The following is a 15,378-nucleotide window of genomic DNA, read 5'->3' as shown; positions in this document are numbered from 1 at the left end:
AGATAATAATTTACTTTCCTATTTTTTCGGCCAAAATGGATAACCTCACACTTACCCACATTAAACTCCACCTGCCAATTTTGGCCCAATCTCCTAGCCTATATATCCGTCTGTAAAATCTTTATCTCCTCTTCACTGCCTGCTTTCTCACCTATTTTAGCATCATCCACAAATTTAGTGATGTTACACTGTCCCTGCTAGCAGTTCATTTATATAGGTGTAAACAGCTGAGGTCGGAGGACTGACTCCTGTGGCACCCCACTAGTTACAGTTCTCTAGCTGGAAAAGGAGCCATTTATCCTAACCCTCAGCTTTCTGTCAGTCAGCCAATTCTCAATCCAATCTAGTAGTCTACTCTCAGTCCCCTGCAATCTCACCTTCTGGTACAGTCTTTTAAACGGCATCTTGTCAAACGCCTTCTGGAGGTCTAGATAAACCACATCCACAGGTTCCCCATTATCCACCTTGCTGGTCATGTCCTAAAATAATTCAAGCAAGTTTATCAAGCATGACTTATCCTTCATAAAACCAAGCTGACAAAAGTCGATTGAGCTTTGTCTTTCCAAATGTTCAGTCATCTCCGCCTTAATGATTGATTCCAGCAACTTCCCCATCACAGAGGTCAAGCTAACCGGTCTATAGTTGCCTACTTTTTGTCTCTCTCCCTTTTTGAATATGGGCATCACATTAGCCCGTTTCCAAACCACCAGGACCCTTCCAGAATCCAGGGAATTCTGAAATATCATGACCATTGCGTCCACTATCTTCGCTGCCACCCAGAGGGTGCAGGCCATCAGGTCCAGAAGACTTGTCTGCCTTTTATCCCATTAGTTCATTCAATACCGTCTCCCTAGTGATGACTATTGCACCCAGGTTCCTCTGCATTAACTATAAGATTATCTTCTACCTTGAAGACAAAGGCAAAATATTGGTTTAGCACCTCCACCATATTTGTGCACCCCATTATTGCCTTACTAGTATCATCCTCTAAACAGCCAACATTTACTTTAGCTATTCTCTTCCTCTTTATATACTTATAGAAGCTTTTGGTATCACGTTTTCTGCTAATTTCCTTTCGTAGTTCATCTTCAGTCTTTTGATTTTATTTTTAGTAGCCTTTGCTGAACCTTAAAGTTCTCTCAATGCTCCAGCTTACCACTAGATTTTGCAGTATGGTATGCCCTAGTATTTTGCCTTTATGCCTTCCATGGACCATTTTTCTCCTTGTTACAATTCCTCTTCCTCTCAGGAATGTACTTAAACTGAGGTATTTAATATATCCTTGAACATCTTCAACTCAATTATTTGTGCCCAGTCTACTGTCTTCTTTCGCTCAATCAAATTTGAAATTGCTAACTGTGATCACTCCTTCCAAGAGGATCCTGAACAACAAGATTATTTATCAACCCTTCATTGCAAAATACTATCTATCATATCCATGCAAATATCGCTCGTGTCCTTGTGAAATAGAAGTATTATCAAAAGATCTCCAGAATGTTTAGTCATAACCATGCTTCCTATTCCATCGAAGTTCTGGGTGAGTTCCAAGGGAGTTATTGGTTTAATACTGGCAAATATTCAGCAAGGGCACGGTGCTGCAGTGGTTAGCACTGCAGCCTCACGGCACCACGGTCCCAGGTTCGATCCTGGCTCTGGGTCACTGTGTGGAGTTTGCACGTTCTCCCCATGTTTGCGTGGGTTTTGCCCCCACAACCCAAAGATGTGCAGGGTAGATGGATTGGCCACACTAAATTGCCCCTCAATTGGGAAAAATGAATTGGGTACTCTAAATTTACATTTAGAAGTGGCCTTCTCAGCTCTTTCAAAAGAGATGTTTAGTTTTATTTGCATTGAGACCATCTCTAAAACATATCCAATAGTTATTAGAAAAGACATTTCTTTCTGGCTGTGACCAGAATTTCTTAGCTGGGAAGCTCTCTTCCTCACGAGGTACCATGCCAGGCAGGTCTTTAGGTTACACATGCAGCAATGCCAATTTCACCATCTCTACCTATGGCAGATATGCCTAAAAATCAAAAGATTTGGTATAAAAATCATGAGCTGGTATCCCCTGCCCCAGCATAAACCAACATAGATTGACAGTTGATCTTTAAACTTTATGAGTGGCTTATTTATTTTCTCACAGGTCACATCGCTATACAAAACTAACAATATTTGAAAATAATTTACAAAACGTTTACGGAGTCCCACATTTGGAGCAGAAAGATCTCAGGCTCCTTTCATCATGAACCATCATTCCTTTTGATACAAAATGACACAAAACTAGATAAGAACGTAAGCCGAGTGGCAAGGTGGTATCAAGGGGACATGGACAGACTAAGCGAGTGGGCAAGAACATGGGAGACGGAATAAAATGTGAATAAATGTGAAATCATTCACTATGGTGAAAAATGCAACAGCAGGGGTATTAACTGGTGAGAAATTGGGAATTGTTGATATCCAAAGGGACTTGGGTGTCCTTGTTTGTATGTCACTGATGAGTCTAGAACCAGAGAGCACAGTCTCAGAATAAGCAGCAAGCTATTTACAACTGAGAAGAGGTGGAATGTCTTCACTCAAAGAGTGGTGAATCTTTGGCATTCTCTACCCCAGAGGGTAGGTTCAAAACCAGGTTTAGAAATCAATAAATTTCTGGATACTAATGACATCAAGGGATATGGGGATAGTGCAGGAGAAAGTGGCATTAAGTAGCCATGATCTAACTGAATCACAGAGTAGACTCTAAGGACTGAATGGCCTATTCCTGCTCCTATGTTCTTTTTGGTACTTGATATACCTGCTTTTGTGGGATAAGAGAAACATTCTCACCTGCCTTCCATCCCGCCACAAATCCTCCTTTTTCTTCTTTCCTCTTCTTTCCTGCCTCTATAGTTACTTAAAAACCTCATAACTCAATTTTCCAGTTCCAATGAAAGGTAATCAACATAACATCCACTCTATTCCTCTCTATGCCTAGCCTGCTGAGTATTTGCAGCTTTTGTTTTCATTTCAGATTTCCTGTTTCTGCAGATTTTGTTTTTGTAGAGGCATAATGATGCTGTTCCTGGGTCTTTTAAGATGGAGTTGAGTTAATGTGTAGCCTATCTATCCCCTATCTTTATATGAACACTTGGCCCATGGTTTTCCCAGATCTAATTGAGCGAAAATAAAAACAGAATGCTGGAAATACTCCGCAGGTCCTGCGGTATCTGAGGAGAGAAACCAAATTAACTTCTTCAGAACTCCCAATCGAACTGGCTTTACTCTTGCAGTAATTTTTATTAAAATAAATAATTGGGCCTATGTCATACTTTCAGGCAACAATAAGGACATCATCACTAGAGTACAAAATAAGGAGTTTTTTTTAAATCACAAGTTTTTGTGATGTGGAAAATATTGCCTGGAGGGCAGTGCTAAAAACAATTCTGCAAGAGAATTGGATAAATACTTAACAGCAAAAGATTGCAGGGCTAAGGCAAAGATTGGGTCTAATTGGCAACCTTCTTCAAAAAGCTAATACAGAAACAAAGGTACTGCATCACCTCTGTGGTTGCATTCTCGATTCGACAAGGCCAGCGGTCTGCAACTTGCATGGAAAACTGACCGAAGTGAATTGCAGGACTTCATCCCACAACAATAACTAAAGCTCCTGAATCTTATGCCATAACAGAACACAAACCATCTCTCTGGCTGTAAGTGGACAGAACTGCTTAAGATATATAAACTGAACTTTGTAGATAATCTGTGTCTTTATTCTGTGTAGAATTGAGAAACTGGGTCTGTTCCAGGACCAATGCCTTTCAGGGTTAGACACAGCCTGCTCAATCAAGTAATGGCATGAAAACATTTACTCTCACCCCACTTCTCTTCCTCAACTGCAACGTCAAATTTGATGTTTAAGAGGTAACTGGACAATCTCCTCACAAACAATAGCAAGTGCAACAGAGGTAACATGCAAACAAATGAAATAAAAACAAGATTACCAAGTGGGAGTAACAGAATTGTATAGAATTTTGATAAATGGTCCCTCAAGCTCAGGATTATTAAATAAACAGTCCCATACTCAGTTGGTTCAAAATTCAAGAGCAGTGGGAATTTGGAACCTCATGTTAAAAAACAACAAATATTTATTTGTTAAATCCTTTTTTTCCCCGGCTTTGACAACAAACCATTTAGCAAATTAGAATATAATGTGGAACATAGTGATGTAAATAAATGAGATCAATTGTTACATAACTCTGACATGAGAAGTTCTGATACAGTGATCTGAAATAAATATGTCCACTGGTCCACAACAGTAAAGACTTCAAAGTTTTGTACTGATATTTTCGTCGCACCCAACGAAAAGGAAAAGCCGAATTTAAATACTAATTCATTGACAAAGATTTTAAAAAGACAACGAATAATCTGAACAGAGTGTATATAGGGCGGCAAGGTAGCAATGGCTAGCACTGTTGCTTCACAGCACCAGGATCCTAGGTTCGATTGACGGCTTGGGTTACTGTCTGTGTGGAGTCTGTGCCTGCATGGGTTCCTCCCACAAGTCCTGAAAGACGTGCTGTTAGGTGAATTGGACATTCTGAATTCTCCCTCAGTGCACCCGAACAGGAGTGTGGCGACTGGGGGATTTTCACAGTAACTTCATTGCAGCGTTAATGTAAGCCTACTTGGGGCAATAATAAAGATTATTATTATAGAGGATTTGAATTCAGCAATCGCCTGGTTGATTGCTATAATAAATGTAGAACTCATTGCTTTTATATATTATTTTCAAATATTATTCATTTTTCTTTTGTAAACTGCAAATGACAGTGTTCAAGTATCAATATCTGAATTTATATACTATTAAAACAAAGGGAGGCAAAAAAGTGTCTTTCAGCTTACTTTTCCAGTTTCCTGTCTTTGACAGTTTCCTTTTCACAATTATCTACACCTTCATCCCCCATCAGGGAGAATGGAGGCTCAACCAGTTACTAGAATTCACCACCTGCCTCTGGTTGAACATTCTGACATTCAACAATTTTAATTCTACTCACTTTTTCCAAATAAAAGGGAAAGAGATGAGTTGGACCAAAACAAAGAATGTTGCCACGGGTACCCACATGGGTACTTGATATACTTGTCCTTATGGGATATGAGGAACAATCTCTGTTTTGGTCCTACTCAAGCCCCCCTCCCGCACCTCTTTCCCTGGTACATTGATGATTGACTTTGTTTCCAATTTCCATCCATCCCTTGCCCACACATGGTCCACACTCTTTCTTTTCCTTCCTGGACAAGTCTGTTGCCATTTCTGGGGGAAGGCTTTTAGGCGATATTTATTATAAGGCTCCCACAGCTACCTTGACTGGCATTCAATTCTATTCTCTCAGTTTTTCTGTCTCTTGAACAATGTAATTTTTCTCCTTTTTCTTCAACCGAGAATCTCCCCCGCCCCCGACCCCCAAACCTTAGTTGATGGGAACCTCGACCGTGCTTGTTCTTTTTCACACATTTCTGCTCTCACCTATTCAATCTCTCTCATCATCCACAATAGTTAGCCTTGACCTTACCTTTCACTCCAGTCTCTATATTCAATAGATCTGCTGCCAATATTGCCACCTCCAAACTAATCTCTCCCTTGCTTCCCATTTCAGCAATACAAAATGACCATTCCCTCTGATAGCGAGATCCAACCCAGTCACCTCCAATACATCTTACCTTACCATGCACATCTTTTCCTTGCAAGCTCAGGAGCTGCAATATATGCTCTTTTATCTCCTCCCTTCTTATTGTCCAAGGTCCCAAACATTTTCCAGGTAAAACAGCAATTTATCTGTAATACCTTCAGTTTGGTATACTGCATTCACTGCTCAGAATATTGTCTCCTCTACATTAGTGAGGCAAAATGCAGGTTGCATGATCGCTTGGCTGAACTCTTTTGTTTAGTCCGTGGGCCTGACCTTGACTTTCCAGTCACCGGTCATTTTAATCGTCCACCTTGTTCCCCAACTTTCTGCCTTAATCTGCTGTCTTTCGGCTGGGTACTTTACACAGCCTTCTCAACTCAACATGGACTTCAATATTAGATCGTAACCATTGCTTTTTGCTTTGTTTTGTTTGCCCGGTTTGACTAATTTTCTTGTTTTTCTCTTTATTTCCTTTTCTTTGCTTTCAGACAGCAGCTATCAGGATTCTGCCATCCAAACCTCCCTTTGGCCTTAGATCACAACATTTTTCAGTAATTTAATCTCTCCAGTCCTCTATCTTAATACAGATCTTCCTTTGTTCCTTTACCCACCCTTTCCCTCTTACACAAAACCTATTATATTTCTAAATTTGCCCAATTCTGACGAAGATCACAGACCTGAAATGTTAACTCAACTTCTCTCTCCACAGATGTTGTCAGACCTGCTGAATGTTTCTCACATTTTCTGCTTTTGGGTTTTTCAGATTTCCAACATCTGCAGTGTTTTGCTTTTATGCCGAGACAAAGTTGGAAATGGAATTGCAGAATTATTACCAACTGCTGCCTTTCAACCAGACCACTTCACTTTCACTTGGTTGTACCCAATTTCTAGAATGGCAGCTCATTTCTCCCTACCTCAATGTAGTTCTACTGTTTGTCTATTTAACACTCAACATAATACTGGGCTGTTCATTTATCTGGGAATGCAACCTGAAAGAATCAGCAAATTCTTATGTTACACTGACTGAAACTTCTGTTACACTAACCCTCAATACCATTTCCCCCCCAACCCCTCCCCCACAACCAAAAATTAAATATAGCTAACCAACCATAAAATAACTTGCATTGAAATAGTATCTTTCATAACCTCGGGACTTCCCAAAGCAATTGTGAGGGACTCTGCGTTTTTAAAATTAATTTGTATATTTTGAGGCAGACTCCAATTATAATTTTTGATTAATTTGTATATTTTGCGGTAGACCCCAATTAAAATAGAAACTGAACCAAATAAGGAACAGAAAGGAAAACAAACAAATACACATAGGAAATTGTCCCTCTCAGTTTCCAAGGAAACAAAACAAACACAGGTTTTGAGAATGTATCTTCCAAGCAAACAGACATGGGTTGAAAAATACATAAAAACACACAGTCCAAGATGTAGGAACAGTTGATGAGTCCACTGGTGCAGTACAAGCAAGCTAAAAATGACTTAAGGAGGCAGAAACTAGATCCAGAAGCAGAATTTGGAACAAGTTGCTGCAGCTGTTTCTGTCACTGGAGGATAACATTGGTGTGTCTACCACATCCATACTGGATTGAGCAGCTTCTGTGCCATATGTGGTGAAGACCGTGCCCATGGAAATCAAGTTGATTGTGTGCAGCTGTTAGCTGGATATCAGAGTAGCTCCTGAAAGGAGAGGAGCTGAAATTCTTCATCAGAAAAACAGAATTATGAAGGGCTTTGGGACCCAGTGTGATCACTAACATTTAAGTGGATTGCTCAGCTAATTTATATGATTTGCTTTAGAATCTTCCATGTAATGGAATACTCTCCACTTGCCTGGAGGAGTGCAACTCCAACACTCAAGCAGCTCAATATCATCCAGGATAAAGCAGCCTGCAAACATTCAATCCCTCCACCACCGATGAACAGCCGTGTATACCATCTAACAAGATGCACTGCAGAATTCACCATGGTTCCTTAGGCAGTATTTTCCAAACCTATGGCCACTACAATCTAGAAGGACAAGAGCATCAGATACCTGGGAACCCCACCACCTAGAGGATCCCCTCCAAGTCTCTCACCACCCTGACTTGGAAATATATCACCTTACTTCACTGTGGCTGGGTCAAAATCCTGGAACTCTGCCACCCCCACCCCCAACAGGCCATTGGATGCCCCTAAGTGCCACCTAGGCCTCCCGGCCCACATAGGACTGCCAGGCTGGCAGTGTCCAGGTGCCCATCAGGGATCAGGCCCTACCCTTACAACGTGAGGTGACAGGGCTCAGGGACCCCCCTAACAGGCAAGTCGGGAGCGTTTGGGGGGGGGGGGGGGAGGAAATCGGGGCAGCATTTAAAAATAAATATATTTTTAAATATTGGCAGAGCGTTCCTCGCCGAGGCCAAAAACGACGCGCACCGAGTACTACCCCACTACACACGCTGTTTTATTCCCATTAAATTGTGCTCGTCTCTTCTTTCCAATTCTTCATCCTACTTCCTTTCCCTCTCAGTTTTAGATAACCTTCCTGTGACCTGATCATGTTCAATTACAACCTGCCCTGTGACCTGATCATGTTCAATTACAACCTGTCAACATTGTAAAAACCCTTCCTGCCGCACAACTGGTCTCAATGCCCCAGGAGTCCAAGACCTTCCTGAATTATTCCCCCGTCCATAGAAATCCTACAGTGCAGAAGGAGGCTATTCAACCCATCGAGTCTGCACTGAACCTCCGAAAGAGCACTCTACCTCGGCCCACTCTCCCTCCCTATCCCTGTAACCCCACATATGGATCATGGGCAAGCCACCTAACCTGCACATCTTTGGACATGCATTAAGCTGTTCCAGTTGGTTGCAGGTATACGCACTTGGATATGGCAGAGGGAGCAATTCAGAGATTTCCATTTTTGAGATGTTGAAATTTAACATTCTCATGGTGTTCAAATTTCCCATGGCTTTGCCCTTTCCTGATTTTTGACCTCCTTCAGTCCTACAATCCTCTGCCTTCCTCCTAATCTAGCCTCTTGTGTGTCCACAATTTCCTAATCTCCTTTATTGACTGCCCTAGTTTTTCTGCTCGTCTACCTGTCTTCCTTTACAACATTCCATCTTTTTGAGTGAGCTATTCTTAACTTCTTATGTGACTTAAAGTATCAAATTAAGTCTGGTCATGGTCCCGTGAAACACCTTCGGGCATTTTACTATTGCTCAGTTCTTTAGCCTCCCTTCTAGTTCCTGAAATCTGCGCCTTTTTCAACTCTGCCACACTCTGGATCTTGAATCCTCACTCTGGCTTTTCCACACACCACACACATTAACTGTTGGTTGAAGATATAAGGGGGCCAGTGCTGGTTTCTAGCGCTCAAGTTAGATAGCAATGGGAAGATTTAGAATTTTTAAAAATACAGCTATAGTTCCTGTGTCCAACTACCATTTTGTTGTCTCTATTTGAAAATCTATTCATCTGTTCAGACTGCTTATGATAGAACATTCCATCAATACAAAATGCCTAATCTCACTCACTAGAAAACAATTGTGAAATTCAAACTTGTCGTAATTCCAAGCTTGACTTCCAACTGATACATTATTCTGATCTAATAACAGTACGTGAATGATATTTAATGCTTGTACTACGTTGTTAAACACCCAGTCGTAACTTTACGTACATTTTCTTAAGCTGTAAAATATTTATGGGAAAACATTCAGTCTGTTTTCGCAGAGCACTTTCAGGTGTCCTATATCATCTGTTTATTGGCTCCCTTGTTAACTGTTTTAGCTGCTCCTAATGTCTTAATTTCCTGCGACAATACATCTGTCATGAATAATTAAGCAATACAATTGTCTTTTACTGTAAGTTGGCCTAATGTTATAAATCAATGCTGGGAGCCCCTATTCTCTATCAGTTGGCAAGAAACAAAGTTACGCCATTCTTGTGGAGGTTAATAGTTAATTGCTTTATGACATTGCAGTGCTACAAGATCTTCACATTCTAGGTCAGCGTTTTTTTCATCTATTCCCAGGGCAGTTGTCATTTCTTTTGATCCAAAAGAAGCAGTTCGAAAGCACTGGCTTCTATAATTCTAAATCAATACTTATTGGATCATATTTGCATTTGAAACAAAACCTTTCAATCACAGGTTACGCCAATTCTTACAACATTTCAATTTTGTATAGAGTATTCAGAGATGTTTTCCTTAAAAACAACTTCATGGAATTCAAAATTCAGTTATGATTTTATCTGTAAGAAAAGTTTTCCTTTCTTTGAAACTCTTCATGCCAGATATCCTTTTTTCACTTCAGGGAATATGGCTAACAACAGACCAATCAATACTTGCAAAAAAAATCAAACCTTTCAAAATAATGTGGGAGCAGTTGAATTACATATCCCACCTCCCTTGGACATTGAAATCCGGGCTTACAGTATTTGAACATTAGCGTTTTGTTTATTGGTTGGTGATGCAACAAATCCAAGCATAATCTACGTCTAAACATAATTAAGAACAGTTGAGATTGGCAGTAAAGTTCCTAATGTTGAAACTGGAAATATTCTACAACATTTTCACTCAGCAACCATGTCTACATTTATTTCACAGGCACTGAAACGCATTTTATTACCATTAAGATTAAAACATTGCACATGAAAATCAAACCCACTAATTAAAAATTACATTAATATGTAGAAAAGAGCCATCTTAAGTCCTCTAAACTGGTTTTAATTGTGCAACAGCCAGTAGAAGCTGCTGGCCTTTATCTTTCCTCCTGCTCCAGTTGCTGAGACTTCCCTCTGGCATGAACAGTGTGGTTTTACCACTAGGAAGCTATAAACATTCAAAGCCACTTCTGGCTTCTTCATAAATAAATTAATAGATCATGTTGTATTCCCAAGAACTTAACTGAAAGTGAATCTAACACCAAATGTAGTGCAGTTCAAGAATTGCGTACATGCTGGACTCTTTATTACAGCCAAGAACGGCCAAGGCAGACCAGCTACAATCACTACTGTTTAATACCAGAAAACAAACAACATTCCTTTGATTTACCCCATCACCACCACCATCCCCCACGAGTTACATACACAGGTTTAATTATCGTGCATTCCTAAAATAAAAAATGAAACCAAACTTTAATAAAATCCGAGTGTTTGCCCACTGAGTCCATATGGATAGAATTGAAAAATAAGACAGGTGAGATCACTTTGATAGGACTGTATAGGCCTCCCAAATAGTCAGCGGGATATTGAGGAGCAAATATGTAAAGAGATTGCAGATAGCTGCTGGAAAAATAGGGTGGTAATAGTTGGGGACTTTAACTTTCCCAACATTAACTGGGACACCCACAGCACTAGGGGTTTGACTGGAGAGAAATCTGTTGAGTGCATTCAGGAAGAATTCCTCATTCACTATGTGGATGGCCCGACTAGAGAGGGGGCAAAACTTAACCTCCTCTTGGGGAATAAGGAAAGGCAGGTGACGGAAGTGTTAGTGAGGGATCACTTTGGGACCAGTGACCATAATTCCATTAATTTTGAGATAGTTATGGAGGATGATGGTTCTGGCCCAAAAGTTAAAATTCTAAATTGGGGCATGGCCAATTGAGGGTATTAGGCGGGAACTTTCAAAAGTTGATTGGAGGTGCCTATTTGCAGGGAAGGGAATAGCTGGTAAGTGGGAGTCTTTCAAAAAGGTGTTAACTAGGGTTCAGGGTGAGCACATTCCTCTTAGAGTGAAGGGTAAGGCTGGTAAAAGTAGGGAACCCTGGATGACTCGGGATATTGAGGCCATGGTCAAAAGGAAGGAGGCATATGACATGCATAGGCAGCTGGGATCAAACATATAGGGCTTGTCGGAGTAGAGTTAAGAGAGAAATCAGAAGGGCAAAAAGGGGACACGAGATTGTCTTGGTAGATAAGGCAAAGGAAAATCCAAAGAGCTTTTACAGATACATAAAGGGTAAAAGGGTGACTAGGGCGAGCGTAGGGCCTCTTAAGGATAAACAAGGTCATCTATGTGCAGATCCACAAGGGATGGGAGAGGTCCTAAATGAATATTTCTCGTCAGTATTTACTGTTGAGAAAGGCACGAATGTTGGGGAAAAAAAAGTGATGTCTTGAGGCGTGTACATATTACAGAGAAGGAGGTGCTGGAGGTATTAAAGCGCATCAAGATAGATAAATCCCCTGGACCTGATGAAATGTATCCCAGGGCTTTGTGGGAGGTTAGGGAGGAAATTGCCGGCCGGCCCCCTAGCTGAGATATTTGAATCATCAACAGCCACAGGAGAGGTGCTTGAAGATTGGAGGGGAGCAAATGTTGTGCCCTTATTTAAGAAGGGCTGTAGGGATAAGCCTGGGAACTACAGACCAGTTAGCCTTACTTCTGCAGGGGGTAAATTGTTCGAAGATATTCTGAGGGACAGGAGCCACAGGCATTTAGACAGGCAAGGGCTAATTAGGGAAAGTCAGCATGGATTTGTAAGGGGAAAGTCATGTCTCACGAATCTAATTGAGTTTTTTGAAGGGGTATCCATGAAGGTAGATGAGGGCAGTGCAGTCGTTGTCTACATGGACTTTAGCAAGGCCTTTGACAAGATACCACATGGTAGGTTGTTGCAAAAGGTTAAATCTCACAGAATCCAGGGTGAGGTAGCTAATTGGATATAAATTGGCTTGGCGACCGACGCCAAAGAGTGGTTGTGGAGGGTTGTTTTACAAACTGGAGGCCTGTGACCAGCGGTGTCCCTCAGGGATACCCGGTGCTGGGTCCACTATTATATGTTATATATATATTAATGATTTGGATGAGAATGTAGGAGGCATGGTTAGAGTAAGTTTGCAGATGACACCAAGATTGGTGGCATAGTGGATAGTGAAGAAGGTTATATAAGATTGCAACAGGATCTTGACCAATTGGGCCAGTGGACCGATGAATGGCAGGTGGGAGTTTAATTTGGATAAATGTGAGGTGATGCATTTTAGTAGATCAAAGCAAGGCAGGATCTACTCAGTTAATGGTAGGGAGTTGGGGAGAGTTACAGAACAAAGAGATCTAGGGGTACAGGCTCATAGCTCCTGAAGGTGGAGTCAGGGTGGTGAAGGAGGCATTCAGCCTGCTAGGTTTTATTTGTCAGAATATTGAATACAGGTGTTGGGACGTCTTGTTGAAGTTGTACAGTACATTGGTAAGTCAACACATGGAATACTGTATTCAGTTCTGGTCACCCTATTATAGGAAGGATATTGTTAAAACTAGAAAGAATGCAGAAGAGATTTACGAGGATGCTACCAGGACTTGATGGTCTGAGTTATAAGGAGAGGCTGGATAAGCTGGGACTATTTTCCCCTCAAGTGTAGGAGGCTTAGGAATTATCTTGTAGAGGTCTATAAAATAATGAGGAGCATAGATAAGGTAGATAGTCAACATCTTTTCCCAAAGGTAGAGGAGTCTCAAACTAGAGGGCATAGGTTTACGGTGAGAGGGAAGAGATACAAAAGAGACCAGAGGGGAAATTTCTTCACACAGAGGGTGGTGAGCATCTGGAACGAGCTGCCAAAGGCAGTGGTAGAGGCAGGTACAATTTTTTCCTTTAAAAAACAGTTAGACAGTTACATGGGCAGGGTGGGTATAGAGGGATATGGGCCAAATGTGGGCAAGTGGGACTAGGTTAGTGATAGAAACTGGGACGAAAGGCCTGTTTCCATGCTGTAAACATCTATGACTTGAGAAAACTTACAACGTGACAAAATGAAGTACTTCCTACATTTAGACATTAGATGGTGTGATTGCCCTTTTTACTGAAGATTAACAACACAACCTCGATAAAATATCAATCTACTACATTAAAAACCTTGAGATATCCCCACCCGATATGGCCAGCATTAAAAAGCATATGCACTCATATTCAGTGTCTCTACTAAGAATTTTTGACTTCACATTTGTATATTACTTCAGGCTCAGCCCATCATTTTCTAAACATTTCAACCACCTCTTCACAGGCAGAACTCAAAATCAGACCCATGCTTAGACAGGGATTGCCCAACTTAGATCATTAATAAAGGCTATAATTCAACGATTAATTTAAAATAGTTGACCTCCTGCAATGTTTTCCTGCTGTTCCCAGTTCCCATCCCAAGTGAAAGCCTTATTTCTCATTTTGTTATCATTGAGTGGCTAAATTCTCATTTCAAAAACAGAGTCTAAATCATATTCAAAGCAAACAATATTTTCAAGATCATTCAGGGCAAATTTTGGGCATCCCATTTTTTTTTTTTTAAAGGTAATAATATTTTAATCATAGTAACAAAGTGTATATTTGGTGCAAACCTTTTTCAATACTTCTTAGTTTGTGGTTATTTAGCTTTCCAAACTGATAGTTGTGAATGGTTTCACATAAAATTTAATTTTGGGGACAGGAAGAATATTTCTGTTTTCCTTCTTTGCTTATGCTCTGTTATTTTGGAATGCTGTTCATTTTGAACCTCTTGAATCTGAATATCTTACCATATAGGTTTGCATTTAATATATGCAATTCTTTACTCCTTTCCAAGCTTGTTAAGTTAGATATTTATCAATGCTCTACATTCAAACAAATTCAAACATAAAGGCAGTTTAAAGAGAAAATTTTAGTAACAGAACTTAAAACAATTTTACTTACTATCTGCTTGGATGTATTTTGCTAGAGAGCTCAGGATCACCATGATTGGCAGCGCTGTCCAACACTGAGGTACCATATTCCAGGGTGGCGGTTGTCCTTTAACTCAAGTCCAGATACAGTTGTTGATCCTCAAATACTCATACCTGCACATAAACGTTATAAATTTATTAATTGCTTCTGGTCACTGCTTATCAGTCAAGAGTAATTCCCTTTTAAGTTGTATTAACTTACAGGCCAAAGTTACTACATCAGGAGCTATAATGTACATTTTGAATACAATTCTCCTTGCATTGTAGCAGCTGTCTACTAATTCATGGTATTTTGAACTGAACTTCAAATCAACATGGAAACTGGTTTGATCCCGGCCCCGGGTCACTGTCCATGTGGGGTTTGCACATTCACCCATATCTGCGTGCGTCTCACCTCCACAACCCAAAAAGATGTGTAGGGTAGGTGAATTGGCCACACTAAAATTGCCCCTTAATTGGAAGGGGAAAAAATTGGGTACTCGAAATTTACATTTTAAAAAATCAACATGGAACCTGGATTTAAGAAGTTAGTACAACGCTGACAGATTTAAATTGACTCAATATGAATCTCAATTCAGAATGCAAAAATGGCAGCAAATCTGAAATGAACATAATTACGGTTGTGCAAATACTGAATAACTTATTTACACATCATGTTTCATCCAAAGTTTATCTTATTTTCAATTTTTAGTCCTGATGTTTGATACGTATTGGACATCTTACAGTTCCATGGTATACAAAATAAAAAGCGGAATGAAGAGGTCAAAGAGATAGGGAGGTGTGAGGCCATGGAAGGGGTAAGAACATTTTAATACCTAGGTGCAGTTGAGCCAGAAGCTAATGTGGGGAAAAAAGATTCATTTTCAAACATTATTTTTGGCTCTGCACCTTCAAAAGGACCTTGATGCACTAAGACAAATTCATAAAAGTCAAATGAAGATCACTTGACCAAGTGCTGTAACTTGTGAAGATACCTTGCTTTCACTGAAAGAATGGAGTAGATATGTGGAAATAACTCCTTGCATA

At 40.3% G+C, this 15,378-nt stretch overlaps 1 protein-coding gene across 10 annotated transcripts in view; it reads right to left on the bottom strand.

Annotated features, from left to right (window-relative positions):
• The window catches only part of ptprfa (protein tyrosine phosphatase receptor type Fa), a 662,508-nt gene that overhangs the window by 467,253 nt on the left and 179,877 nt on the right, over window positions 1-15,378 (bottom strand). For all 10 annotated transcript variants that reach the window (XM_072510632.1, XM_072510637.1, XM_072510639.1 and 7 more), the window contains exon 2: window positions 14,324-14,466. In XM_072510632.1, coding sequence (XP_072366733.1) covers window positions 14,324-14,399 — 76 coding nt within the window. In that variant the 5' untranslated portion in view covers window positions 14,400-14,466. The remainder of the gene's footprint in view (window positions 1-14,323; window positions 14,467-15,378) is intronic.

Source organism: Scyliorhinus torazame, chromosome 7, assembly GCF_047496885.1.
Source record: "Scyliorhinus torazame isolate Kashiwa2021f chromosome 7, sScyTor2.1, whole genome shotgun sequence".
Classification (NCBI taxonomy): domain Eukaryota; kingdom Metazoa; phylum Chordata; class Chondrichthyes; order Carcharhiniformes; family Scyliorhinidae; genus Scyliorhinus; species Scyliorhinus torazame.
The sequence above is the reverse complement of the archived record's forward strand: the minus strand, read 5'-3'. Positions and strand labels throughout refer to the sequence as shown.